The sequence below is a fragment of the Peromyscus maniculatus genome, chromosome 8 (genome assembly GCF_049852395.1).
Source record: "Peromyscus maniculatus bairdii isolate BWxNUB_F1_BW_parent chromosome 8, HU_Pman_BW_mat_3.1, whole genome shotgun sequence".
In the NCBI taxonomy this organism is placed as follows: domain Eukaryota; kingdom Metazoa; phylum Chordata; class Mammalia; order Rodentia; family Cricetidae; genus Peromyscus; species Peromyscus maniculatus.
Genome location: NC_134859.1, coordinates 33,719,389 through 33,746,972, shown reverse-complemented (window position 1 = coordinate 33,746,972; position 27,584 = coordinate 33,719,389). Strand labels below are relative to the sequence as shown.

Below are 27,584 nucleotides of genomic sequence, written 5' to 3'. Positions count from 1 at the left end.
TCTAGTCCCGGGGACAGACTTCTCTGATTCTGAGGTCAAATGCGACTGGTTATGACACAACGCCAAGTGTCAAGATATTTGTGTTTAGTGTGGATTTTTTTCCCTGTTCAGATTTAGATTTATTGTAGAAGCCACGACCAAACAAAGCACCCCTGCCACTAGCAGTTGCCTCTGTGGGGAGGGGCTCTTCCCCCTGGAATGACGACAACCAGGGGACAACAGGAATCACGGGACAGGCCCAGAATGTGCAGCTGGCCCACCAGGGTACTGACCTCGCCCCTGGCCTTTGCCAGGCTCTTTCCTGTTCTCTTGGGCGCGGGGCCCATCCGACTGTGCTAGCTGCCTGTTGCTGGGTGCTTAAGTCTACCCCCAGCCTGGTCCAGCTGACAGGCCCGCTGCCTCCCAATGGCCATTGCTAGCTTTCCCCACCTGGGCTCCTGGGACATCTGACCTGGAGACAACCTCAGGGGTGTGCTGGACCTGCTTCCTTGGTGTGATCGGAAGAGGATGTAGGGAGCTGGTGCAGAGGACTTGCCTGGAGCTGAGTCCTCTGTGTCTACCACTGCTGGTGCTCAGGGGGCAACATGTGACTTTGGTAGGTGACAAGAAGGTATTGCTTTACGTTATAGATGAAGTAGGTATTAGGAGAACATGTGTGTAGCAAGCTGGTAAAGACAGACTAGGTGGCCGGGTGGTGGTGGCGCACGCCTTTAACCCCAGCACTCGGAAGGCAGAGCCAGGCGGATCTCTGTGAGTTCGGGGCCAGCCTGGGCTACAGAGTGAGTTCCAGGAAAGGTGCAAAGCTACACAGAGAAACCCTGTCTCAAAAAAACCAAAAAAATTAAATAAATAAATAAAAACAAAAACCACACACACACACACACACACACACACACACACACACACACACACACACACACAAAACAGACTAGGTGAGAGCTGAGCAGGCATCCTGATGCCTCCTCAGCGCCCTTTGCTGGCAGTTTTCGGGAATGTGAGCTGAGTTAGGGAGGGATGCGGATCCGGGCTCAACAAGCAGCCTTGTCAAGGAGACCACACCATGGTTCCTTTGAGCCCAGAGGCCTTTGGGGGCTATACGACATAGACCAGAATTTAACAGACAGCTTATTTAGAATCCATTCGTTTTAACTCAAGGACTGGCATCAAATTTATTATTATCTTCCGTTAAATATCTTAGATCATTTCTGAGAACACTGCCTAAAAGGGCAGAGTACATTTTCTTCCCCAGTACATTTTGTATGTGTGTAGTTAGAAGTCAGGAGAGGTGACGCGGACAGGTGACACACACGTGGAGGAGGTTGACAAGGGCTCTGCAAACCCACCGCAGCCTTTGGTCCTCCGAGAGGACAGTCTCTCTTACTTCCACGAGGCAAGCTTGAGACTCAGTCCCACAGACAGGTTAGGCGTGGAGGAATGGGGCTGGGGGAGGGCCCCCAGGCACAAAGAAGACTAGAATCATACATGCATTCAACATATCATAGAAGAACAACATACACTTAGTGGGGAGGGTCTGCTGAGCAAGCCCCGGCTTGCTGTATGGTCGCCTGTCCTGCAAGCGTTCTTGTTGGGGTGGGGCTGGGGGTTGATGGGACTCATCTTTGTGAGGCTTTCCTCTGGTAGTGATGGTTGGGCAGTGTGAGCTCGGCTGGAGGGGTTCTGGGCAGGAAGGTCCCAGCTTCCATGGAGCGGTGTCTCAGGACAAAGGTTTGGTTTGTTTCTGTGTAAGTATCAGGTCCAAGTATAGGGCTAGCAGAAGGCAGGGGCCTCCAAGTAGCCTGGGGACATGGGGTGATGGCGGAATGGCCCCAGGCCATGTGGTCCTCTGTGCCAGCCCCTGAAGCCTTCCTTGACAGAATCCACAGATCCTGGCTCAAGGGAGGTCCAGAACACCAGCCGGTTTCTCAGGATCTAGGCCATGCACGTGGAGCCTGGGAGCCTTCAAGAGAGAGAGACCAAGAACTGGAGTGACTGGAGTGCTATGACCACCCCCTCAGTTGTTAGGAGCTTCAGAAGGGTGTCCTTAGGCTTCTTTCCACATGACTCTTTGGAGAATAAATTCTTCACAGCAGCATCTGACCTTCGATAAAACAAGGATCTTCTAGCACTCAGGGCGGAGGTGCGGCTTCATTGTGATTTGTCATTGCGTACACACAGCTGCCATGAGCTCGTTAGGTGTTTAGAGGACTCTGAAATGGAAATGTCACCTTCTCTCTTCAGCCCTGGAGGGCCAGGAGAAAGAAGCAGGAAGACAGATGGAAGCGGGGGTCTTCAAGTGGAGGGGATCGTGTTTGGGCCAGGACGTGGAGGCTGTGTGGTCTAACTCCACTTTGGTCCTCTGTGTGACTCCCAGACACATGCGTTCTTTATTAGAACCCTGCCATCCACCAGGGTAGTGAAAGTCGGTCCTGTAGAAGGGTCTCTGCCAGAGTGCTCATTCGAGGGCCAGCACCTGCCAATCCTGAGCTCCGAGGCAACTGAACGTGAGGGTGCGGGTGACTGTCTGGTGAAGGGCACAGGAATGGCCCAGAGTTCAAGGGAGCCCTGTGTCTGACTTTGACTCTTCCTGGCTAGGGAGGCTGGAGAGGGGGAATAGACAACTCCAGAGTTGGAGCTAGAGATGAATTCCCAGCCTGGGCCTCCAGCCTTGCCCTGCTAGGGATGCCCTCTAGCCCCAGCTGTCAGAGCCTGGTTTCAGCAAGGGGTCGGAGGCCTTGCCGAGTGTTTCCTTAGTAGCTGCTGTCTGTGAAGAAGGGGGAGCCAGCAGATGGGGAGCAGTCGCCTTCTTCGCATGGCTGGGAGACCTCCCCGTACTCGCTGTTGTAAAACACCTTGCCTCCTTGTGCCCCTTGGGTGGGCCGCCGCCGCCTTCCCTGGGGGTCAGGATGTCCTCTGGGGATATCCATGTGCTGGCCAGAACCTTTACAGCTGTCAAGACAGGGAGGGCGGTCTTAATAAGCACAGCGAGAGGACCCTGAATCAGGGTCTGATTGGAATCACAGAGACAAGCAGCGCATGATGCATGTGCAGAGGCTTTGAGGCGCAGATTTGACATCAGCCGCACAACAGACAGATCTGATGTGACAGGGGCAGTTTTCCTGCCCCAAGCCTGGACACAGGGCCTTGGAAACGGCCAACTTCATCCCCTCAACCCTGCTGCTTTAGGAAAGGAGAATCTATTTGCCCTGGGCAGGTAAACCTGATGCATCTTCTGATGGATTTTAGGAAAACCAGTACAGAGAATAGCGCCCTCTGCTGCCATGTACAGGGAGGTGCAGGGTACTTAGTGAAAAGTTCTCTTTGTCTTTGAAATTTTGATACTTGCTTCCTTAGGATTTTCGCTTTCCCTCCACTTTTTTCTCACCTCACCACAAAGCACCTAAGGTTCAGCCCCGCCTTCCTGCTCACGGCCCACTCTGAAGCAGTGGGCTCCCGAGACAGCTGTCCCTGTCTTGCCCATATCAACAAATGGTGTCAGTGTTCTCTCTAGCTCAGGTCAAGCACCTGACTGTGGTCCTTGACTATCCTCAGTCTTCATATCCAGTCCATCCAGTGGCCCTCCATTCTAGCCGAAAAATACCTCCACTGACACCCGTCTACCCCCAGACCCCTACTCCAGGGTAAGCATCGCTGTCGACTCAGAGGTCATTCGTCTCTACATCCATCCTCACTTCCCTCCCTGGAAGGTATTTGGAGAGATCCTTTAGGTTAGATATGACATTGAGGTCTCCTCCTGCCACCCCCTCCCAGGGCCTTCCATCACTCTTGGGATGAAATGCTAGCTTTGTGGCGGGGGGGGGGGGGGGCGCCTCAACGGATAAAATGCTTAGTGTGTAAGCACGAGGACCAGAGTTTGGATCCCCAGCATTCCTGTAGCTGTAAAAGCAAAAGCCAGGCAGGTGTGGTGACTCGCCGGCAGCTTCAGTGATAGTGAAAGCAGAGATGGGGGATGCCTGGGGCAAGCTAGCGGAATAGCTGAATTAGCAAGCTCTGGATTCTGCAAGAGGTACTGCTTCAGTAAGTAAAGCGGAGAGAGATGGAGCAAGACACCTCATGTCAACTCTGGCTCCCATAGGCATGCACATACATGTGCATCTGAACACACACACACACACACACACACACACGATACACAAATGCATGCACATTGTATACACAAAGAAAAAAAATCCTAGCTTTTTACTATGGCCTAGGAGGACTTGAAGACTCCAGCCCTTGCCTGCCCATAATCATCCTGCGGGGCTCCACCCTTCACTCTCTGTTTCTTTGAGGTTTTTATAAAATGGTGATTTATTGCTTTTTGTAGCATGGTGCTATCAAGAAAATTTTGATACCTTTTTTCTTTATCATTAGTAACTTGGTCTCTATTTTTTTACATTTATTTATTTAGTGTGTATGTGTGTGAGAGACAGACAGACACACATGCGCATGTGGATATTAGAGGACAATTGTGGTTCTTTCCTTCCATGTGGGTCTTGAGGATGGAACTCAGGTCCTTGGGTCTGGTGGCGAGTGCTTTTACTGACTAAGCCATCTCCTGGCCCCAGAATATTTATCTTTAAAACCAAATTGTTCTAGGAAATATTCCAGAGTTTACTCTTCTAGGTCAATTTCTTTAGGTAGACTTAATTGTTTAAATTAAAAATTTAAATTTATGTGTGTGTATGTATGTATGTATGTTATGTGTGTGTATGCCTTCAGAGGTCAGAAGATGGCATCAGAGCTGCTGGAGCTGGAGTTACAGGAAGTTATGAGCTGCCAGATGTGGGTGCTGGGAACGGAACTCAGGTCCTTTGGAAGAGCAGTGAGTACTCAGAACTGCTGAGCCATCTCTCTAGTCCCCAGGCATACTTCTAATATGTAGATTCATATCTTTTTTGTTTATATAAAGATGAAAGCTTGTTCTTAGCTTACAAGTTTAAGATAAATATTAATTTATTCACACTGCCAACAGTTTCTTTAGGAGGCTCCAATTTTATACATACCATACTTTTGCTCATCTTCTACATTTATTTTTTTCTGATCCTTTTATCTCTTTATTTTGTTTAGTTTCATTTTATTGTTTCTTTTTTTTTTTTCCTCTCTGAGACAGGGTTTTTCTGTGTAGACCTGGCTGTCCTGGAACTCTCTCTATAGACAAGGCTGGTCTTGAACTCACAGAGATCCTCCTGCCTCTGCCTCCTGAGTGCTAGGATTAAGGGTGTGCACCACCACTGCCCGACTTATTGGTTCTTTTCATTTCTTCCATTATATATCTAGTCATTTTTATTATCCCTGGAGTACCCTGGTCTTCATTTTAAGAGGATTTATCTTTCACTTTTTTCCCTGTGTTACCCATTTGTATTCTGAGTTATACAGTTTCTGATTCTTGGTGCAGTGTTTGTTTCTCTACATATTTCATTCTCATTGGTATATTGTGTTTGATTTACTCCTTTCAGATTTATCTATTTTTATTTAGCGTGTATGAGTCTTTTTCCTGCATGTGTGTACCATGTGTGTGAAGTGCCCATAGAAACCAGAAGAGGGTGTCAGATTCTCTGGAACTACATTTGCAGATGGCTGTGAGCCACGGTGAGGGTGCTGGGACCCAATCCTGGGTCCTCTGCAAGAGCAGAAAGAGCTCTTCACCACTGAGCCGTCTCTCCAGCCTCAGCTTTCTTTCTTTCTTTCTTCCTTTCTTCCTTCCTTCCTTCCTCCCTCCCTCCCTCCCTCCCTCCCTCCCTCCCTCTTTCTTTTCTTTTCTTTTCTTCTTCTTCTTCTTCTTCTTCTTCTTCTTCTTCTTCTTCTTCTTCTTCTTCTTCTTCTTCTTCTTCTTCTTCTTCTTTTTTTTTGTTTTTGAGACAGGGTTTCTCTGTGTAGTTTTGTTGCCTGTCCTGGACCTTGCTCTGCAGACCAGGCTGGCCTCGAACTCACGGAGATCCGCCTGGCTCTGCCTCCTCAGTGCTGGGATTAAAGGTGTGTGCTGTTGCCACCACTGGGCCTTCATTTTTTAATGAAGATCCTGCTGTGTTCCCATTTTAGTTTTACAGTAACTTTGCATGGAGAGAATGTGTGTTTTGTCTTTGTGATTACTCATGCTGGCATTTCCTACGTCAGAAGTAGCAGGTTTATCCCCTACAGAGGTGATGGATTCAACAGTTCACAGTTCATAAGCTGGAAAGTCCATCCTCAGTGCGACCGTGTAGCAAGGTGATTCGGTTCATGTCATGGACTGATGTCATAAAAGCTGGGGTCATCTTTCACCCTACTCTTACCAGTTCCTGCCTTCTAGGGGACTCAGTGGCACTGTGAGGCCATGCTACAAGAAGGACTCCAGCAGACCCCAGCACCACACTCTCAGGCTTCTCAGCCTTAGGGACACAAGGCAACTACACTTTTGCTCGCCCTAATTCACTCAGGCTCAGGCTTGCCGTGACAGCAGCAGAAGGCAAAAGGAGGCTGATGGATTTCTAGGTTTCCTCACCCAAAAGCATCATTTCAGACCCACATCTTTAGTCTCACCGCAGGTCCCCTTGATCACATCCTTCCCAGAGCCTCTACCCTGTCCTGCTTTATACCAACAACACAGGCAAACTGTCACTTTCCCTGGGTCATGCTGCCCAATCCAAATCTACATTGTTCACGATCTCCTCCCACCCCTAGGCTTGGAGGAACATGGCTCTGCAGATCGTGAGGTCTGCATCCTGAATGGTTGCTTGAAAAAAATGGTATAATTGGAAGAGAAGAAGAGTTGACATCCATGGGAAGAGTGTGGTCCAAGGGTTGAAAGAGGTGGGAAGGACCTGAGCAAGTCAACTCCCTCTTCTTCCCTTATAGACTCCTCCCATCCACATCCCATCCACAGTCTGTCCTCGTAAGTGTTTGGGGAACATTCATCAGCCCAAGGAATGCGCCTGCCCAGTGATTTGCTGCTCCTTTTAATGGCTCCTCATGAAGCATTTCCAGGGAAACCTGGGCGAACAGTAGTGCCCTCTGCTGCTGTTCTGGAGAGGTGCAGTTTCTGCAATGAGCAAATGGCTTTCTTCTCTTCTAGCCTCTTCCTCTCTCTCGCCCTCTGAATTACAGACATTATCTTACTTCTGTAGGGTCATTATCTTCTAGAACTTTCTTCTTTCCTCATCACCAAGCAGCAATCCCTTCCAGCTCACTGACCTGTCAGAAACAATGCTTTCCCAAGATAGCTGCCTCTGGAGCCTCAGACTTGTCTGAGCCAGGACCTTGGCCTTCTCCATTGTTCACTGTCTGTGTGACACATGGCTTTCATGGGACTGTCCCCAGCTGCCCCTCCTGCTGTGGCTCAGGCTTGGTTCTGCTCGGCATGATGTCAAGAACACAAACATATACACACATAGACGCAGAAACAGAGAGAGAGAGACAGAGACAGAGACACACACACACAGAGAGACAGACAGACAGACACACACATAGATACACATATACACAGACACAGACACACAGACAAACACACAACGCATACACAGACACACACAAACACACATATACACACACGGACACACACAGAAACAGATACATAGACACATAGACACAGACACACACAGAAATACAGATACACATACACACAGACAAACTCACAGAGACACAGACATACCCACACAAACACACACAGACACAGACACACACACACACACACACACACACACACTCCCTCAGGTGCATCACAGGCATGAGCTGTGTGCCTTCATTCTAACTCCTCAAGGAACTGTTTTTTTAAGGAAGTGTGGAGATTTGGATTTCCACAGCAGTCATCACCCCTTTGGTGGTGCTTGGGGGTGGGGGGTGGGGGGTGGGGCAGGGCACTGGGTGGAGCAGTGGTTTGGGTCTCAGAGAAGCTCACTTTGAACACAGAGAAAATAGGAAGGTGCAGGATCTTTTGGGCAAGAGTGCCAGAGCACTGCCAGGCCCCAGTTGCATCAGCAGGTTCCCGCTCAGGACCCTCCCGAGGATGGCATGCCCGCTTCTGGAGGCCCTTACCTGAAGCTGCCTTCTTGTCTATGTTTGCTTTCTATCTGCTCAAACTCCTCCGAGGCCAGCACCATCCCGCTGTCTGTCTGGTTATCCTGTGGGGAGAGAACCAGCCAAGCCTGTGGGCCACATGTGAGGCCCTCCTGCAGGAAAGCTGTGTGCCAGCCTAGTCAGGTGCTGAGGAACCTGAGCCTTGCTGGCCTTATACCTGTCCCCATGGGAACTGAGTTAGGCGAGCGGTCTCCAGCCCATCAGAATGTGCAGAGAGGGTCACATCTGTGACATGAAGGGAGAAGCCATGGCCTGATGGTGGAGACCTGGAGGGGAGGAGCTGTGTCTGGCCTGTGGGACACTCCAGACTGGAGGGTGATAGGCTGAGCATGTACTCATTCTGAGTCCCCTAGGAGGCAGGGGGAATCTCAGAACTGTTCCCAGAGGTCTTCATTGAGTGCTGGAGACATAAGCTCAGGTGTCTGTGGTCTGCTCAAGGGCCCCTCCCTGATGACCTTACCACCCACCCTCCCGGGGCCACAGCTCACTGAGTCCAGGATCCATGCCCCCTTCTGGATGGACTGAAGTCTGAAGCTGTAGCCTTGACTCCAAGCCATTGGCCATCAGAGCTCAGGCCTGGGGAACCAATCTCATCCCTTACAGACAGACACACTTGCTGAGCTTCCCAGAACATCACTATATGTGACCCGATCTGAGGACACAAGGGGTCCACAGCCGAGTGGACCCCTGTCAGCTTCCTGTCCCGGTATCCTAACCTCTTTCAGCGACACGTGTACTCTCTGGGTTGGTGGGGCCAACCACCACCCACAAGGTCATCTGTGGCTTACGCTGTTGGAATGTGAGCTCTCTCTCTCTCTCACACACACACACATTCATATATATGCGGATATATGAATATACATGAATGTCACAGTGTGTGTCTGGAGGGCAGAGAACAACTTGGAGTCAATGAACTCCTTTCACTATGTGGAAGGGATTGATCTCAGGTTGTAATCTTATCCACTGAGCTGTCTCACTGGCTCCAAGTCTCTCTCTCTCTCTCTCTCTCTCCATCTCTTTCTTTAAAAGCCATGGTTTCTATATAGCTGGGATAAAACGGGCAGGGAGGCCACGTGTGAGAATGACCAGCAGCTGAGAAAGGATAGCTTTTGAGTGACCATCAAGATGCGAAAGAGCTTAAGGTGTTCCCTGGACTTGATATTTTCAAGGACTTCCCCAAGGAGACGCCTTGGGACGCCTGTGTATTGTGGCCTGACTCACAATAGGAGAGTGACTACCAGCCTAGGTGCCGTCAACAGAGGATGGGACAGGAAAATGTGGTGTGTGCACACAATGGGGTTTATTCAGCCACAGAGAAGAATAAAACGCCGTTCTTTGCAGGAAAATGAGCGGAACTGGAGGATACCACATGAAGTGAAATAAACCGCACAGAAAGATGAGTCCGGTATGTTCTCTCATGTGGAACCTAAAAAATTGTTGACCTGGAGGTAGAACAGCCATTAATAGAGGTTGGGAAGAGTGAGAGGACGCGGGAGGCTGCATTTTATTAGTGCATCCTAGATACACATCTTGAAATACCATTGCGTCCGTTATTATGCACAATTTACACATTAATAAAAAATTAAATGAAATATTGCCTGCTTTTCTGTTACCAGTGTTGGGAATCCCTGACACTGTCCCCCACCTCTTCCCTTCCCTTGGCCCTGTCTAAGGTACACATCCCTTCTTCTCTCCACCTTCTCTTACCACGGAGGCTTTGTAGGTTGTAGGGGTCATGGGGAATTCTTCAAACGTCTTCATCCTGGAGGAACCTGGAGTCTGAGTTCCTCTGGTCAGGCACCCGGGAAAGGACACACAGTTGTAATATCTGTGGGAAGGACACAGAAGGTCCCGATGACTTCATCCTAGCCTCCCCCACCTCTCGGGCTGCTCCTCTCCCCAAAGAGAAAGGCCTTCCAGCTGGACGAAGAGTCTGGGTGGGGCCTGTGTCCAAGGTCTGGACCGGTCCTCAGATTCCATATTGGTGTCCATTGCACAGCTGACCTTGGCATACCCGTCCTCGTTCCTTCTCTGCCCTGCATTTTCTCTCCTGCACAAGAGAACTATGAGCCTACTGCTGGGGCTCTGCAGTGGGAGGAGAGTTGGGTAGTTACCCCCAGGCTGAGCATGGCATGGAGCTGATTGACAGGTCTGACTTCCTCCTCAGGATGGGCCGTTTTCCTGCTGTTAACCACTGACGGCCCTTCACAAATATGCATGTGTGTGCACTGTGTGTTGGGGGCTTGGTGAAAGCAGCCGGGCAAGGGCCGACTCGCTCTTCTGTTCCCAGGCATGTCACCGCCCTGAGAACATAAGACAGAAGCCCCGGAGCCCCAGCCTCTCTGTCATGCTGGTCAGAACATGGATGGTACAACACATTAGGGGTGTAAACTGCCAAGGGTAAGAGACCTTGGATCCAGCATTCTAGAAACAGGCTGCTTCACTCCTGCATACGGCGAGTGTGCGGGCTTCACTGCTGTCAGGGCTTTGCCTGTGCTCCTGGGGACACGCTCTGGAGAGAAAACAGAGACTGCACCCCGGGAGGGGTCTTGGCCCAAACACAGCCAACTCTACGTGGTGTCCCCAAAGAAAAAAAATGCTCAAGATGGGTGCTCCCTTGAAAGTGGGGTGAAGGAGAGAGAAGTACAGAGATTTGGAGGAGGCCGGTTGCTGTGGTTGAGATACGGCTGGGGTGTGTCCCCAAGGTCCGTGTGCCAGAAGCTTCATGGGGAGGCACTGAGGTGAGGGAGGCCTAGTGCACGGGAGCATCCGTCTTAGACGGACTGATGACCTGGTTAGTTCTCAAGAGACTGGGATGTTGTAAGGGGAGCAGTGAGGGCCTCTGGCTCCCTCCGGCTTCTGTTCTCCCCATATGCTTTCTTCCTCATCTGCTATCATGATGCCACCTGCCACGATACTCTAGAGATAAGCGAAGGCAGATACCATGTTCTTGAATCTCCATTGATGTGAACTGAATGGACCTCTTTTCTTTATAAAGCACCCAGCCCCAGGTATTTTGTTATAGCCATGGGCTGAAAAACTGATGGGACGAGATCTCTCTAGTCATTGCAAGTTGCTTTTCCTTGAGGACTCATAAAATATGCCATCTCCAAACTGCTGTCGCCATCAGACCTGTGCCCAGACCTGGGGAGAGAGAAACTGACCTGGCTGCCAGGCTGTGGCAATGCATACTGGAAGGACTACTCTCAGGCTCAGCTTCGGTGATGTGCAGAGCTGTGGTGGACGTCTGCATGAAGCCACCCTCCTCCGAGCTCTGGGAGCTGTGCAGGGCCATGCATTCCTCTTCCTCTTCCTGTCAGGAATGGGAGGAGTTTCCAGGGTCAGGGGCATGCTCACCCTCAGTCTTAATGCTGCACTCAGGACTCCTGTGGTCCCAACCTCTGCCATCAGGTCAGGATGGGTTGTGTGTGTGGTGGAGTACTCTGAGGATTAAGTGGGCCTATGGTGGGCCCTGGCACACTTGTTCACAGCAGGCCAAGCATGGAGGTTGCTAAAAGCCTGCTGGGCTGGCCTTTTTCAGTTCTTCTAACAGCCCTTCCAGGTCCAGGCAAGTGGGACAGGACAGGCCTCAGCTGGGCATCCTCAATTCAGGTCCTAGAGCCTGAGGAATCAGCCCCAAGCTGCTACCCTCGGGAGGTACCTCTGGGAAAGGAGACATGGAGGATACACAAGTCCAGTGTTTTTGTGCTCAGCGGTGCTAGGAGGTAAAGGAATGGACTACCATCGTATTTGAGGACAGCATGGCCTTGCAGGCTCAGTGTGGGCCGGCCCGGGACTCCTTGTGGGTAAAGATGACCTCTGACCATCTATATGGCAGCTAGACACTGATGGTGTTTGCCCAACTTCATGTTGAGTGAGATGGAGGTGTGGGCAGTGGGGGGATAGGCCCATGGGCCTGGGGTCAGACATGTGTGACCTTTGCTTGGTAGCTGACAGGTGACCAGGGCTTAGAGGGGCTTGGAAAGATGGACAAGGCAGGAACCCAGAATTGGGCCGTGGGTTGCAGCAGGAAAGGACAAAGAGGGGCCTCACCTGCCAGCCTCCGCCCTGAAGCAGGTCTCCCAGGATCTCCACCAGCTCGGAGAAAGCAGGCCTTGCCTTAGGGTCTCCAGACCAGCAGCTCTGCATGATGTGGCGTCTGTGGGGGCAGCTGGCTGTTGACCTGTGGTCTGAGTGGACCGTGACCCTCCCACCAGCCGGGCCCCATCACTCCTGTATTGCCTGGATCACTATGGCGGTTTGGATAGGCAGTGGGTCCCCTTAAGGTTCATGTGACGGGAGCTTGGCCCCCAGAGTGGTTGACCATTGTTGAGGGGATGGACCTTCCCGAGATGGGGCCCACTGAGAGGTCAAAGGGGCTTATGACTGGCTTAATGCAGTCTTGAGGGGTGGAGTCTCCTGAGAGCAGGCTGCTGTATATAAATTCCCTCGCTTCCTGTCTCATGTCATGTGTCCCTTTCATGTGCTCCCAGCATGATGCCATCTGCCACACTGGGATGCAGACAGAAGGCTTTCACCAGCGCTCAGTAGACGGAGGGGGATGTCTGCTCTTGAACTTCCCCCTCCCTTATGAAGAGTCCTGTGTCCAGGATGTTATAGGGACACAACGTGGACTAAAACTTATTCTGTTGTCCCCACTTCAGACTTAGTGCTGGCTGTCCCTCCTGCCTGTCCCGCGTCTTTCTCCAGCTCTTCTCAGTCCCTCAAGTGCCACTTCAATGTCTTCTCGTCCCCTGATCAACTGACTTTCTAGAGCTTCTCAGGTGCTCCTAGAGTGTCTGTGTCCCATCTCATTCTGTGACTACCATCTGTGTGTATCCTTCGGGGCAAGGGCCTGGCCTGCTTTATAGGCTCCGGGTTTCTTGAGGGTGGCCCAGGAGTAAAGTCCAGGATTAGGGGCATGTTAGTGGATGAATGGATGGATCAGTGTTGGAGACGGTGTCTACCACAGATGTTATCCTCCTGTGCCATCTCCCACCTGCCTGCTCTTTCTGGGATTGAATTCCATCCCCTGTCCCACAACTCCATGACCCCCTTCCCTTGAGTGCCCCGATGCGTGCCCTTAGACCCTCCTCCATGCATGTAGATTTTTCTTTCTGCTTTCCATCTCAGTGTCTGCACCAACCCTCGCCATTCCCCATGACTGCACACTTCTCTCTTGATGCCTGGCCCCCAACGATTGTGTGGTGAGCCAGGAGACTCACATGGCGGGGGTGGCCAGCTCCGGGGCTCTCATTCGTGTGCCGTCCTTCAGTCGCTGGCAGAACTCCTCGTTGATCTGCACCCCAGGGTATGGAGAGGCCCCTGATGGAAGAAAGGTGGTGGGGTGGGTAGGGAGCAGCCTGCCCTTGGTCCAGCCCAGGCTACCTTGTCTCTTCCTCTCTTCTCCATCGCTACCAGTGTCAGTATGATGTCTCTACCCAGGGGCTGGGCTGGCTGCTAGCCCCTCCCTGAATTCCAGTTACATTAATTAAAATCAACTAATTAATTCTATTTAATTCTAATTAAAAGAGGCTGAATGGCGCTGGAGAGATGTCTCAGCCATTAAGAACACCTGCTGTGCAACTGTGAGGATGAAAATCCCCACCCCAACTCCTATGTAACAAGCTGGGCATCTGGCACATGTCTGTAACTCCAGATCCAAGCAAGGCAGAGACAGGTGAATCACTGGGGATTTTTGGCTTCTAGACCAGCCAAGAAAATGCCAGCCCCAGTTCTGGGAGATACTCTGCCTCAGAGGAACAAACAGAATACTTGACACCCTTTTCTGGCCTCCAAGTGCACATACCCCCCCCACCCCAGCTGGATGTATTCTCTCTCTCTCTCTCTCTCTCTCTCTCTCTCTCTCTCTCTCTCTCTCTCTCTCTCTCACACACACACACACACACACACACACACACACACGCACACGCACACGCACACGCACACGCACACGCACGTGTGCGCACACACACACACACAAGTAAACAAACAAATAAATAAAAATAATAAATCAATACATCTTTAAAGTAGGGTTGGTGAAGTTGCCTGTTTACTAGGGTACCACAAGCATCCACATAGTCAACGTGCATTTGTGAAACTAGTTCCTGGGATAGGGGTACAGCCTCACAGGACCTGTTCAGGGAAGTCCTTTTGCATCTCTTGATCATCCTGCCCACTTCCAACTCATGAGGACCACTGACTGGTGTCCCCTTGCTCCTCCTAGGCCACCTGCCTCTATTATTATTTGTGGGTTGTGTGTGTCCTGCTAGAGATAGAATCCCCTGATACATGCTAAGCCCACTGAGGTGCATTCCAGCCCCTCTTCATGTGGCCTGTCTCCTTCCCACTCCCTCTGGCTCACCCAGCAGACCAGGGGCCCCTGAACTTTCTAGAATCTTCCTGCTCCTGTCTTTAGTAACCATCTTTCATGGCTGCCATTTGGTGACATTTATGTTTTGCTCATTGTCTTCTTCTCCCCTTCATGAGGCCTTCTTCCTCCTGTTTCCAGGTGGGATTTGTGTGAGCAGGTGTGACTGAATGTGGTGGTGTGAATGAGAATGGCCCTCAAAGACTCATATATTCGAATGCCTGGTCACCGGGGAGCAAAACTGTTGGAAAGGATTACAAGAGTTAGGAGGTGTGGCCTTGTTGGAGGAAATGTGTTCCTAGGGGTTGCCTTTGAGGTTTCAAAAGCCCATGCCAGGCCCCAGTCTCTCTCCGTCGGCTGCCTAAGGATCAGGATGCAGCTCTCAGCTAGTTCTCCAGCGCCATGCCCACCTTCCTGCTGTCACGCTCCCTGCCATGACAATAATGGACTAACCATCTAAAACTGTAAGCCAGCCCCTAATTAAATGCTTTCCTTTGTAAGAGTTGCCTTGGTCATTGCTTCTCTTCATAGCAATAGAACAATGATTAAGACACTGAATGAGTACTGAGCTCCCTTTGGGGCCCATGATGAGGAGGCTGCCATGTGAACCAGGGTTTTGCCCTTCTGGGCACCAAAGTGGTGCCAAGGGAGCCCCGTTTGGAGGCAAAGTCCTCTGGAGGGCTAGGCCAGGTTGGGCAGAGGCAGGTGAGTGGGTGGGCTCTCTGTGACCCATCACTTGCCTCAGAAGTCCCCAGGGCTAACAGATCCATACACAGCTACAGTTGTGTGACCAGAGGCAGGTGATCCCCTCCCCTCTCCTGGATGGGCACCTTGCCCTTTACTCACCCAGGGAGAAAATCTCCCACAGCAGTACACCAAAGGACCACACATCACTCTGCGTGGTGTACACCTTATCAAAGATGCTCTCGGGGGCCATCCATTTCAGAGGCAGTCGAGCCTGAGTGGCAGAAAGAGATATGTCCCGTGGTGAAGGAGACAGGGCTAAGACTAGACACCAGGATACCCACAATCCCAAGTTCCTTCTGTGAGGACTGAAAGTGCCTTCTCCACAGTTGTCCTGGGTGCCCAGATCTCCCTTTCCACCCTCCTCTCCATCTCCTCCCCTGTCTCCCCTCCTTCTCTCTCCCTCTTCCTCCCTCTCCCTCCCTTCTTCTACCTCTGTCTCCCCCTCACTTCCTTTTTTGTCTTTCTCCTCTCTTCCCAACAGCTGTCCTTTGTCTCCAGATACCTTCTTCTTTCTCTCTCTCCTCCCCATCCTCTTTTCTTTTTTCTCTCTCTGTCCCCTCTTTTCTCCTGTCTCTCTCCTCTCTTCTCCTGTCTCTCTCTCCCCTTTACCTTTCTTCTCCTCTCCTTCTCCCTGTCCCCCCTCTTTCTTGTGTACCCCAGGCTGGCCTTGAACTTGTGATCCTCCTATCTCATCCTCTTTAGCTCAGGCACGCATCCCCACAGCCTGCTCCTGAGGGTGGATCTTATATCTGCTCCTCCAAGTGCAGAGACTTAACTCAGCCTCCTGAGGTAATGTAGCCCTGGATACCACCAGTATCTCCTCTTGACCAACACTCATCAGCTCACTTTGTCCCCATGCTGGAAGCAGAGTTCTCATTCCCTCTCCCTCCCTCAAGCTTTCAATGATGCTTCCCCATCATCTGTCTCCCCCCATCTTATGGCCTCATCTGGGATCCCTTCCAGACTGGCAGGCCATTTTCCTGACAGCTTATGGGGGGAGGGGCAGAAGTGCACACCTGCTACCCACCTGCATTTGCTTCCCACACCTGTGAGTTAGCATAAAGGACAAAATCCTTCTGTGGTGTTTCCACTCCGGGTAGGGTGGCCATCACATCACACCCCAGACTCACCCTGATCATTTCCCCTCTCCAGCCATCTTCCTTTCTCTCCCTGGCATAATCCCTTACTCAGCTATGGTCACTCATCCAAAAACACCCTTCTCTGAGCTCTGCCAGCAGCCCTGTCATTGTGTCTGGACTTGTCTGTGAAGGATTACCTAGAATAGGCTAATTGAGATGGGAAGACCCGGCCTAAATGTGGGCTGTACTATTCTGTGTGCTTGGGTCCCAAGCTGAATAAAAGGAGAAAGAGAAGAGAGAAGCCAGGCAGACATTGAGAAGTGGAAGGAAGCCAAGCTGCGCTGGGCACAAGCGTTCATCCCCCTCTCCTTCCTGACTGATACCTATGAGCAGCCGCCTCCTGTTCCGGACACTCTGCCCTCTATGCCGTGATACACTGTATCCCCTGGAGCTTTTAGCCAAAATAAACTCTTTCTCAAGTTGACTTTTGTCAAGTGTTTCATCAAAGCCATAAGACAAGCAGCCGGCACACTTGGTGAGCTCCTAGGAACAGCGGGTCTCCCAGCAGCCGGGCATGTAGCCTGGCAGACCAAGTGGTTTCCCTCTCCCCACCCACCCCAAGTCCCCTGTGGCCTGCACTCACACTGCCCTTTCGGACATAGTCAGGGTCTTTGTAGATGTCCCGGGCAAGACCAAAGTCGCAGATCTTCACTATGTCACTTTCTGACAGTAAGATGTTCCGAGCAGCCAGGTCTCTGTGAATGCACTGGGGTGGGGGGGGGGGGTGGGGGAGGGAGGGAGGTGGGAAGGAATTTAGCTTCAGCTCCCAGGGTGACATCTCAGCCTACAGCTCTGAGGTGTTCTAGGGTATACCCTGCCCTGCCTGCATCTTGCTCATTGGGAGAGAGATTAATGGATGAGGACATGAAATTGAGGACACCTCAATGACTTGGGGACTCAGACATGCTGATTCCATGGCCAGTGCTTAGCCTGGAGACCTGGGGCAGGGAATTCCTTGCTTTGGGCTGAGTTTCCTCCAAAATGGGACAGATCTGAATTGATCCCAAGGCCACTGTGGAGTAAAATTATGACCGGGCATATCTATACCAAGAGATGTGTACCCTTCTCCTCTGAAAAAGGACCTGGTGGGGTTCCGGGGGACCTACCTTGCGGGAAGCCAGGAACTCCATTCCCCGGGCCACCTGGAAACTGTAGCAGACAAGGTCTTCCATGGTCAATGGGCTCAGCCATAGGTCCTCAGCTGCACAGAAGGGGGGGGGGGTGGGGAGCTCAGGAGGCATGTCTACAGTAGTTCACCTTCCATCTCAGCTCCCAAACTAACATTTGTGCACCACCCCGACCGTGGCTCCCCTGGCCAGGCCCTGGAGACACTAGACACTATGCACTGTTTATATCTGTTACCTTCATGCCCTCTGGGGCATTCACTTTGGCACCTGCTATTTGGCTCCATACCTCTCCCTGACCCTGTCTGCAAGGCACTTGCTGTTTATCCTGTGATACGCAAGTTAAATTTCCTTGCCTGCCTCTTGGGTTTCTTCCCCTCATGAAGCAGAGCGCATTACAGTTCTCCCATTGAAGCCCCTGCACCGAGGGTCGCAGGCTAGATTATCCCTGGGTGACAATTGCGAGGCTTTAACTGGGCCAGACAGACACTGGCAAGAGGAAGCCAGGCTCTTACCTTCTTGGACAAGGGGGGCCCTCCGTGCTCCTCCCTTGCCCATCAGGAGCCGCGTGAACAGTGCCCTGTCGCTGCTTCCAGGTCTCCTCCGATCAGCCTTGGCGCCTTCTACCATCGCGCGGAAGCGCCTGCGTTGCTCAGGAGACTTCTCCTGCCAAAGCGAAGTGTAAAGCTGGCCTGCCTCTCATCCCTCGGACTTCCATCCCCAGCCAAGCCTGGTGCCCATCCGCTCTCTAACTGCGCTCCCGCAGCACACTAGTGTGTCCACTTACCGCGTAGGGGCTGAACGCCTCCCGTTTGGCACGCAAGAAGTTGGAGAGGTTGCCATACTTGCAAAATTCCACGATCACCATAAGAGGGCCTATGACACGGCGGAGCAGAAGCCAGGCACTTGGTGATGCCAGCAGCAGGCACTTGGTGATGCCAGCAGCGCAGCAGCACCGCGTCTCTATGGTCCATCCTTTCTCAACCCCGCCAGGCTCCAACGTGGGCCCACCCCAGGACCCGCAGGGCTCCTCCCATCCATAGTGCCAGAGCCCACTGCCGGGTGCTTTCCCCAGGGCATCTCATTTCCATACCATTGGGCTTGGTGCACGCCCCCAGGAGGTTGACCACATTGAGGTGGTTCCCGATGTGAATTAGGATCTTGAGCTCTGACATCAGGGCACGGTGCTCGCTGGCAGTAGCGCCCTCTGGAGGAGACAAAGGGGGGCATAGCACGATGCCAAACGTGCCCTGGTATGTTTCCAAATTTACTCAACCCTCCTTAGCAAAGGCATGCTCAGGGCTGGTGCTGGGAGTACGGGCTGCGCGGAGCCCCTAACACAAGCTGCAGACCCTACAGAGGCAGAGGGTTCAGGCAGAGGCTTGGATCTGATTCCCTGTGCCTTTCTGCAGAGTCGTGGCTGGGACAGAAGCTCTGAATGTTTCCCTTCTTGCTCTTGCATCACCGTCCCACCCAGAGCTCCCCCCCCCCAGCTGCACAACCCCTTCTTCCCATGAGCCCCACACCACACCTTTCAGCATCTTCACGGCCACGGTGTCACAGCTGCTGCCTTTATTGATGCCAAAAGCAGAGGCTTCCACCACCTTCCCGAAAGCCCCATGGCCTAGGACTCTCCCTGTGGAGGCAGGGGACCAGTTCCAGGTGAGCTGTACAGGGGGTGGGATGTGAGGATGGAGAGGGGTGGACAGCAGGGGTGACCTGTCCCAAGAGCTTGGGGCAGGAGGAAAATGAAAGCCTCTCTGACAAACAGGAAGGGAACAGGGAGTGGAGTCTTGGAGAGGGAAAGCTGGAGAACAGGGGAGAGACAGACAGGAAGGCCCCAGCATCCTCTCCAGGCAGGTGGGACAGGTCCACCCTGCTCAGAGCAGCAGGAAATGACCTCGGGGGCCTGGGAACTGGGAGCCCTGGCTGTGGTTCTGGGGACTCAGGCCCAGCTGGAACTGGTCAGGCCAGGTGGGGACCAAGAGGGCCATCCTGGCAGAAGTTCTAAGAATGGAAGGATTTCTGTCACTTCAGCCTGCTTGACCCCGTGGCAGCTGAAGCTGTCTCTGCCAGGCAGTGCATGCTGGGTGGGGCAAGCTGGGTGCTGGCCTCACCGAGGTGTAACCTTTCCCTGGGGAACTCCCACTGGCTGGCGTCATAGGACAGGTATTCACACTGCTCCTCCAAAGGCACCTCCCCGGGGTCCATGATGATGGACAGGTAGCCCGTCTTGATGTCTGCATGGGCAGGCTGGGGGTGGGGGTGGAGACAGCTCATTGATTTGGACATAGCACTGTGGCTTGGATACATTTTGCCTAGGACAAATGGCACTTGCTTGTGAGTTCTCAGTCAAGGAGGGGCGAGGCCAACAGATAACTTCTGCTCCGTTTGGAACCAAGCATGAAAGGGTGGGGAGGATTCCCAGGGCAGAACCTTGAGGGGTGAACCAGGATGGGAATCTTAAGGGCTTGCTGGGATGAGAATGGAATGGGGAAACAGGAAGGCCCGTTAGGTAATGGAGAGAACTTCTCCAGGGGGAAGACCCTCACCCTTTTCATGTTGCAGAAGATGAGGAGGAGGAGGACCCAGAAGAAGACAGCGATGACGCCAGTGCCAATCAGTATCACAATCTCCATGCTGCCTTTATCTTCGGAGCCTGGGCGGTAGACAGTGGGTGGGTGAGAGGGAGGATGTACCTAACAGGAAGTGCCCCTCTTGCTTGGGTACCACTTCACTAAGCGGCCACAGGAGAGTGCCGCTGGATGTGTGAGGTGGGCTGAACAGAGCCAGGCAGGGACGCACCTTCCACTGCCACGCTGGCCGAGGAGTTCACACAGCCCTTAGCATTGCACACACTGCACAGATAATGGCCCGCATCTTCCTCACGCACGCGCTGGATGCTCAGCCTCTGATTCGAGTCTGCCAGGTCGATTCCTGCAAGCCGGAGGATGAAGGTTCCACCTCAGTCAGGTTGGCATGCAGACACCGACCTTGCAGACCTCCGGACCCCGCCCGTCATCCAAGGCCACCTCCCCTACCAGACTCTTTCTCCAGGAGCCTTTCATCTTTGTACCACACAATACTGGGCACATGCGCTCCGGCCACCGGGCATCGCATCTCCAGCGAGTCGCTCACGTTCACCAGGAGGTCAGTCAAGTTCTGCGTGAGCCGAGGAGCTTCCAGAGCTGGGGCAGGGTGGAGAGGGAACTAAATGAAGGCGCAGAAACCAAGAGGGTACCTCGGGATGGTGCAGCGCAGGGCTGAAAGTAGGGATGAGGTAGTGGCAGATGCAAGGGTGAGACGGGCGGCATGGCGCTGAAGGATCAAGGACTGAGCATGCGAAGGACTGAGCACTTCTATGGTTAGTTTGGGCGGTAGGGGTGCTCCGGAAGACCCAGGCTTCTGATTCGACCACCCAGGACTGTGCTGCACGAGGTCGCAAAAGTAAAAGGCTGAGAAACGTGGCCCCGCCCTCTCCGGCTTGCCACGCCCACCTCACCCTGCACGGACAGGTACTTCTTGTGGCAGTGCTTGTCTTGGCTGCGCCTATCCTGCACCTCACACACGTAGTCACCCTCGTGCTCGGGGGCCACTCGGGGGATATTCAAGCTGAGGGTGGCGTGGCGGGCCCCGGGCTCCGCCTCCTCTAGGTTGGCCGCTAGGGGCGTGGCATACAGGTGCACGTTCTTGCAGTCGAGGAGTAGAGGGTTCCCTTGAGCATCGTGTAGCGTGGAGAGATTGAGCCGGTACCAGCGCAGATGCTCGTAGGTGTAGTTGTCCGCTTGGCAGCTGAGGCGCACGGACTGGCCTTCTAAGGGATCCTCGGAAGGCTCTGATTCGATACTGAAGCCGTCCGGGATGGCTGGGGAGGAGAGAGGAAGCCAAGAGACACCGTCTCGGTGTTTGCTCACCTACACCAGCTGTAGTGTGGGTCTCCTTCTTCACCACTGATCTTGGAAAGCTCTCAGTTCTCAATCAAGGGTGTACATCGTGTGTATCCAGGGTTTCACACTCTCTAGAGCCCACTTCCTCTCCTTTTTCTTCCCCTCCCTAATCAAAGGACCCACCACCTCTTGGAAGTCAGCCCCACCCCTGGGGTTAGGCTCTTTCTGCATTCTTACCTTTTTGACTCTTCTAGCTATGCTCCAAGCATACTTCCAGGAGCCCAGGTCCTTAAACGCTTACCGTCAGACCCAATGGAACTCGTTCTCCTTTGTACTGACCACACCCTGACCCTGGCTTTTCCTTGGAATGATTTCATTAGCTTTTGTCACGTCATTCTCTCGATTTCCATCTGCCCTTTCAGGGGACTTCATCCATACTCCTGAACCCAGTAAGTGTCACCTCCTGGAACCCCTTTCTTTCTAGAGGTCACTAACTCATTTGAAAATCTGAATTAAATTATGGGATTTTTTTTCCCAAATGCACACACGAATCACAGGACTCTAAACTGAGAAAGGGTGGGACTTCTCTTTGCTGAGGGTAGTGGGTACCATCCCATCCCATTGCATCAGCACCCAGTCTATAGACTGAGCATCCCTAAGTTTATCTCTTCTACTCTGTCATGGTGGTATGCCATGGGCCGGGTGCTCCCGTGGTCACAGGAAACTCAGGAAGCTCATTCCTGGCACCCAGGCCTGCCTAGATGAAGTGGTAGTCCCTGGGGACAATCTGGGTTACTCACTGGTCACATAGAAGTAGATGAGACGCTCATCCTGGCCCACTTTGTTGAAGACCACACACTTGTACATGGCTGACACATTGGCATCCTGGATCACCAGCTTGCTCACCGTCTATCCAGAACAGAGGCAAAAGGCTCCATTGTCTGCCTAAACCCTCCTCTTCTTCAAAGAGGCTAATGTGCCCACTAGTAATGGGGAAACAGGGTTGGGCTGACAATGGCCAAAGTCTAGAGACAGCCCAGATGAGGAGGCAAGGTCCTTTCGCAGTAGAGAGGTGTCACCTCAGAGAAGCCAAGAAACAGTATATGGACAGCTGACTGGAACAGAGGGACTTATCTTTGCTATGTCTCAGACTGTGGTCATGTTGAGGAGTCAAAAGCCAGTTTGGTGACTGGGCCTCTCTAAGCAAGGGTTAACATTCAGACTGTAATGAATCACATCGGGGCAAGCTTCTTCTAAATTATGGCCTAAGGTCAGTAGCTGGTCATTGTTCAAGGTCTTTGTGATGTGCCCTCGTTAGTCCAAAGGCATAGAACACTTCTTCATGGTCCAGGTTAGCAGAGAAGGCATGTATATATGGATGTGCATAGAGGTATCCCAGGCATCTAGAAAAATTCTGCCCTTAGGGAGTAGGAAGTTTGAAAAGTAGGGGAGGAGAGAGGGCCATAGGCCCTGCCTACCATCCAAAGACCCCCACCCCCACCCCAAGCCGGGCACTTCCTGGCCAGGCCTGGAACAGGAAGAGGCTCTGGAGGTGTGTAGGAAAACAGGAAGTGACTGTAGGAAGTGGGTGCCTTTGTTCAGTCCCCCTCCCCCTCCTGGTCAACAGCTCACCAGCCTTCTATGGAGACCTAGTCAGCCCCCAGCCCCATCCCCTTCCAGCCTTGGGACTTGTGGGCAGCTGGATTCTCCTCCTGGATCTCAGTTTCCTTGTCTGGGAAGGCCTGGTTCACATGCAGGCAGGGAGGCTGGGGCCCAGGCAGGGCAGAAAAATCACCTGGCTGTCAGCTGCAGCTCCCAGAGCTGGGCAGGTCAGGTGGCATCTGAGCCCAAGCAGGAGGGAGCTCACCCAGCCCCCCTCCTCTTTGTCTACTCTCACGGCCACAGCTGGTCTGCAGCTGGGGCGTTCTCTGCAGAGGGTCTGTACCTTATTTTTCCCCTCCACAAACTCGGTCCAGGTGTCCAGGCTCTCGATGGGGTTGACAGCATCCTGGGTGGTCACCTCTCTCCAGTCTCGGCACTGTGGCATGCGATCCCTCTGCTGCCGCCTCCGGCTGCCATGGAGCCCAGAGAGACAAGGACAGATCAGGAATAAGGACAGGGAAGACCTAAACCGGGGGTGAGGGTGCGCACACCTTTGTTATCCTCAGACATTGTCTCACACCGCAGTGGGTAAGAGACAGCCTGGGGCCAAGGGCAGTGAGGGGCTGGAACATGGTTGCAGCCCTGCAATCCTTCCTTCCCACAGACGCTGCTCTGTCCTGCTGTGTGCCTTTCTTCACGGTCCACCTTGCATGTGCTCGCTCGCCCAGTTTCCAGGAGGACCACGAGTCACCACTCAGCCCCACGCACCCCATCCCAGCTGATTCTCCTTCTCTTTCCTCCTAGGCATGCCCAGGGCTTCGGTCTGCCGCTGAGATGGGGCAAGTGGGGCAGGAGGAGATCTCGCCTGCCTGTCTCAAGAGTGGGGTGGGAGCATCCCAGGCCTCTTCATTTGGCACAGAGCATGATTGTAGATTACCAGAAGGGGCAAAGATGGACGTACCAGTGTGAGCTACGGGCCATGCGGTTCACCAGAGTGCCTGAAGAGCTTTGCATCTGTCAGGCTCTCTCAGGCCCACAGGCCCTTCTGAGCTTCCCCACTGATTGCTCTGGAGCCACAGCCCCTGGGCCAGCAGGTGGGGCTAGACTCCTTTCCTGCCCGGTTCCTGGCTTCTGTTCCTTCCCTAGCATGTGACCACAGACTCTTCCACTAAATGGCAAACTTGTCTTGTCATTCTCCTGCTGAATGCCCTTCTCTGGCTCCCTAACGGCCTCAAAGTTCCTGTTCACGTGGCACCCTCCTCCTCTCCTGTTCCTTGTATGTCTCTTCTGTCTCTGCCCAGAATGTCCTTCCAGGTTCCCCTGTCCCCTTTGTTTGCTGTTATTCTGGCTTTGAGCTCACTATGTAGCCAAGGATGACCTCCAATTCCTGATCCTCTTGCCTCCACCTCCCAAGTGTCGGGGTACAGGCATGCGCCACCATACCCACCCAGCTCCTCTTGTCCTTTGGACATTGAGCTGGGTGTAGGGAGCATGGCTCAGCATTTGGGCAGGCTCTGTTGCTTTACAGCTTTGACCTTGGGAAATTTGTCTCCCTTCTCGGGTCCTGTTTCCTCACCTATAAAGGGATGACATGGATGAGCTAAGATTTTGTGTGTAGTAGCAGAGAATGGGGTGTGGTGGGGGAAATACTCACAGGCTGCGCTGGGCAAACGTCTTGCAGGGTGTCCAGGGCCTCCAGTGCCACTGGACACTGAGAGGTTGGGGTACCCCATAGGCCGTGCAGGTGAGGGTCTGGCGGCTGTGGCGGGAGTAGATGCTGGGTGAGGAGGCTTCCTTTTCATGGATGTGGGGAGGCACTGGGGACATAGGCAAACAGCCAGTCAGCTGGGTCTCATCGCCACCCCACACACCCTGGGACTCATCCCTTCTCCCATCCTTCCGGCCTGTACCATTCACCACCAACTCCAGGCTGATGTTTTGCCTCAGCCCAGCTGCAGAGTTCCACAGGGCGAGAGTATAGATGCCGGCACTGGCCTCGGTCACCTCTTTGAGCACCAGAGCATGTGGATTGTGACGCCCAGTCACTGCCTTTCTGTCCTTGTACCTGGCAGAGGAAGGGGAGTCAGAAGCTCTGAGGACCCCAGGCCAGCTCTGGGCTGGCATTTGCTGGCCCTCCAGTGAGAGCGGTTCTCGGTTTCCTGTTGGTCACCAAAATCTTTAATGATCGATCTAAAATACCCGATGGCATCAACAAGAACAGATTTTTGTTTGAAGATGCCATAATGAATCCTATACTTTGTATGCTAATTAAAAATAAATAAACCAAGACAAAACAAAACCCCAAATGCCCAAAGTTCAAGTCCCTTCTGTAAAGTAGCACAGAATTTGCACATAAGCGATGGACGACCCTCTATAAGCTGTAAATCATCTTGAGATGACACCTGACACTCAAGACACCGTGTTACACAAGAGGTTGTGACAGTCACATGCTCAGGGACTATGACAAAAGCAAAAGCTCCGGACTGTCTGTATGCCTGGTACAGACACATTGGAAAAGATAGTTTCCATTCAAGGTTCACCGGTTCTGTGGCTGCAGAATACACACATATGAAGCACCCACACATACTGCTGGAGGTGGGGAGAGAAGGCACATGGCCTGTCTTGATAGGTCAGGCCAGAGCAAGAGGCTTCTCCCGTACCAGACCAAGGAGGGAAGCAGGGGGATGGGGTTGACAGAAGTCCTTGGCCTCAGGAGAGGCAGACAAAAGCTCTGGACTAGGCTGAGTCAACCCATTGTCATAACTTACGTGGCCAGCTCAGCAATGTCACTGACCTTCAGGACCATCATGAGATCTGCAGTGGCACTTCTGAACTCACCCCTAAGTCCTCGGCCATCCCCTCAGCCCCCGGCAACCAGTTTCTGCTTAGGGCAGCTACCCTCCCTTTGTGCTGTCTGTGAGCTTAGCCTAGGGTTGAGGAAGGCAATTTGCCAGTTCATCCCACGAAGTTCCTCCACACCTGCTGGCCTTCAGCCTCCGAGACTGACTACAGTGCCCTCAGTGGGCCCCTCTTCCTTCTCACAGTGCGCACCTTTGAGCGAAGGGACAGTAACAGCTGAGCCCACAGAGTGGCAATTGCCTGGTTCTCTGACACCTCGCTCTGGACGCTTCTGTGAGTTCTCCAGACACGTACCCTTCACAGGGCTTTTGACTTACTGTTACACTAGTTTGGATGCTCTTTCTGTAGGTGACAATTTGCATGGCTCTCTCCTTCCTTTACTGGGGCTGGGGTACTGGCTCTTCAAAGACAGTTGGCATCTGGCTCTGCCTACCCTGTTTTTCCTTCCTTCCTTCCTTCCTTCCTTCCTTCCTTCCTTCCTTCCTTCCTTCCTTCCTTCCTTCCTTCCTTCCTTCCTTCCTTCCTCCCTCCCTCCCTCCCTCCCTCCCTCCCTCCCTCCCTTCCTTCCTTTTCTCCTCTAGAGCAAACTCAGGACCTCCACATCCTATGCCAGTGTTCTGTCACTTAGTTACACGCCTATCTGGCACACTGAGTTTTATACAAGGATCTATTGGTGGACTCGCCTCTCACTGAGCTGTGAGATTCAGTGGGGACAGGGACAACTCACTGCTGTATCCTGTTTACACAATGCCCCACTGGACATGTGTGGTCACTCTAGACCTCTGCTGCGTGTGCAAGCAAATGCCTTACACCCTGGACTGTTTCTTCAGCCTGAGTCCTGGGCTCGGAGCTAGTTCTCCCAGGCTCCTCCCCTCTGGATAGGCTAAGCTGTGACTCTAGCCCTGAAAAGGCACATCTCTTAGGTAAAGATCTAAGATAAGGGATTTAAGGATCCTACTCTCAACTGTGACAGCAGTCAGGGCTTAGAGAGGCATGTGACCGGCCTGGGGTCATAGACAGGGGCAGAATCAAGGCTGTGCTATCTGCCTGGCTGTGCTGCAGAAAAGGCTTCTGGAAACCCAGGCTTTTTACTTTGTCAGGTATGTGACCCAGGGAAGATCCCTTAACTGTCCCAAGCCTCAGTGTCTTCATCTGGACACTGGAGCATGATACTTGCAGGAATTTCAAAGGCTCACTGAAACAGTGCCAGCACCTTGCTGGGCACCTTGGGCCAAAGACCCAGCCTGTCTGTCTGTCGGTCTACTGGACGACCCATCGTTCACTGACTGAGAGTAATTCCATCATCACGCCACTTGAACAGCGGCCACCTGTGGGACTGTGATGAACACAAGCGCCCTGGGACAGCTGCACACTTCTGAGAGGGAGATGTTGCCTAAGTGGGAGCAGAAAAGTCAGAGATCGTATGTTCCTGTGGAAAGCTACACTGCGAGCAGGCTCAGTCCTGCTGGCTTTGGGGGTCAGGGGACTCTAGGACTCTAAAAATTGCATTTATACAAGAGATGCTCCTGGCGTCATCACTGCCATCAGGACCTTCTCTCTGATTCTATGCCTTGCGGTACTTGTATGGCCCCAAGCCATGGCCTTAGATGGAGGGAGGAGGATTCAGGGTCACAAGGCTCGTGACTGGGACACCCTGAGCCTTCCCAGAAGCCAGCTTCCAGCCTATGGCCAGTGGGTCCTGGCTGAGGACCTTGGGGGTCTCTGTCCTGGCACCAGAACCTCTTACCAGGTGTAAGGTGCCTCAAGCTTGGCAGGGCAGAGCTGCTCTGGGTTGACAAGAAAA

At 52.8% G+C, this 27,584-nt stretch overlaps 1 protein-coding gene across 1 annotated transcript in view; it reads right to left on the bottom strand.

Moving 5' to 3' along the window:
• Positions 1-1,139: 1,139 nt before the first annotated feature.
• Positions 1,140-27,584, bottom strand: part of Flt4 (fms related receptor tyrosine kinase 4) — a 46,230-nt gene continuing 19,785 nt past the window's right edge. Inside the window, exons 9-30 of the mRNA XM_016005624.3 lie at positions 24,832-24,986; positions 24,576-24,738; positions 23,265-23,391; positions 22,120-22,228; positions 20,935-21,297; positions 20,474-20,620; positions 20,238-20,369; positions 19,985-20,091; positions 19,550-19,685; positions 18,964-19,068; positions 18,526-18,639; positions 18,220-18,308; positions 17,948-18,098; positions 17,415-17,509; positions 16,892-17,014; positions 15,269-15,380; positions 13,278-13,377; positions 12,106-12,211; positions 11,217-11,365; positions 9,760-9,880; positions 8,011-8,096; positions 1,140-2,946 (exon numbers count right to left, since the gene is read on the bottom strand). Of these exons, the coding sequence (XP_015861110.1) occupies positions 2,748-2,946; positions 8,011-8,096; positions 9,760-9,880; positions 11,217-11,365; positions 12,106-12,211; positions 13,278-13,377; positions 15,269-15,380; positions 16,892-17,014; positions 17,415-17,509; positions 17,948-18,098; positions 18,220-18,308; positions 18,526-18,639; positions 18,964-19,068; positions 19,550-19,685; positions 19,985-20,091; positions 20,238-20,369; positions 20,474-20,620; positions 20,935-21,297; positions 22,120-22,228; positions 23,265-23,391; positions 24,576-24,738; positions 24,832-24,986 (2,989 nt within the window). The 3' untranslated portion in view covers positions 1,140-2,747. The remainder of the gene's footprint in view (positions 2,947-8,010; positions 8,097-9,759; positions 9,881-11,216; positions 11,366-12,105; positions 12,212-13,277; positions 13,378-15,268; positions 15,381-16,891; positions 17,015-17,414; positions 17,510-17,947; positions 18,099-18,219; positions 18,309-18,525; positions 18,640-18,963; positions 19,069-19,549; positions 19,686-19,984; positions 20,092-20,237; positions 20,370-20,473; positions 20,621-20,934; positions 21,298-22,119; positions 22,229-23,264; positions 23,392-24,575; positions 24,739-24,831; positions 24,987-27,584) is intronic.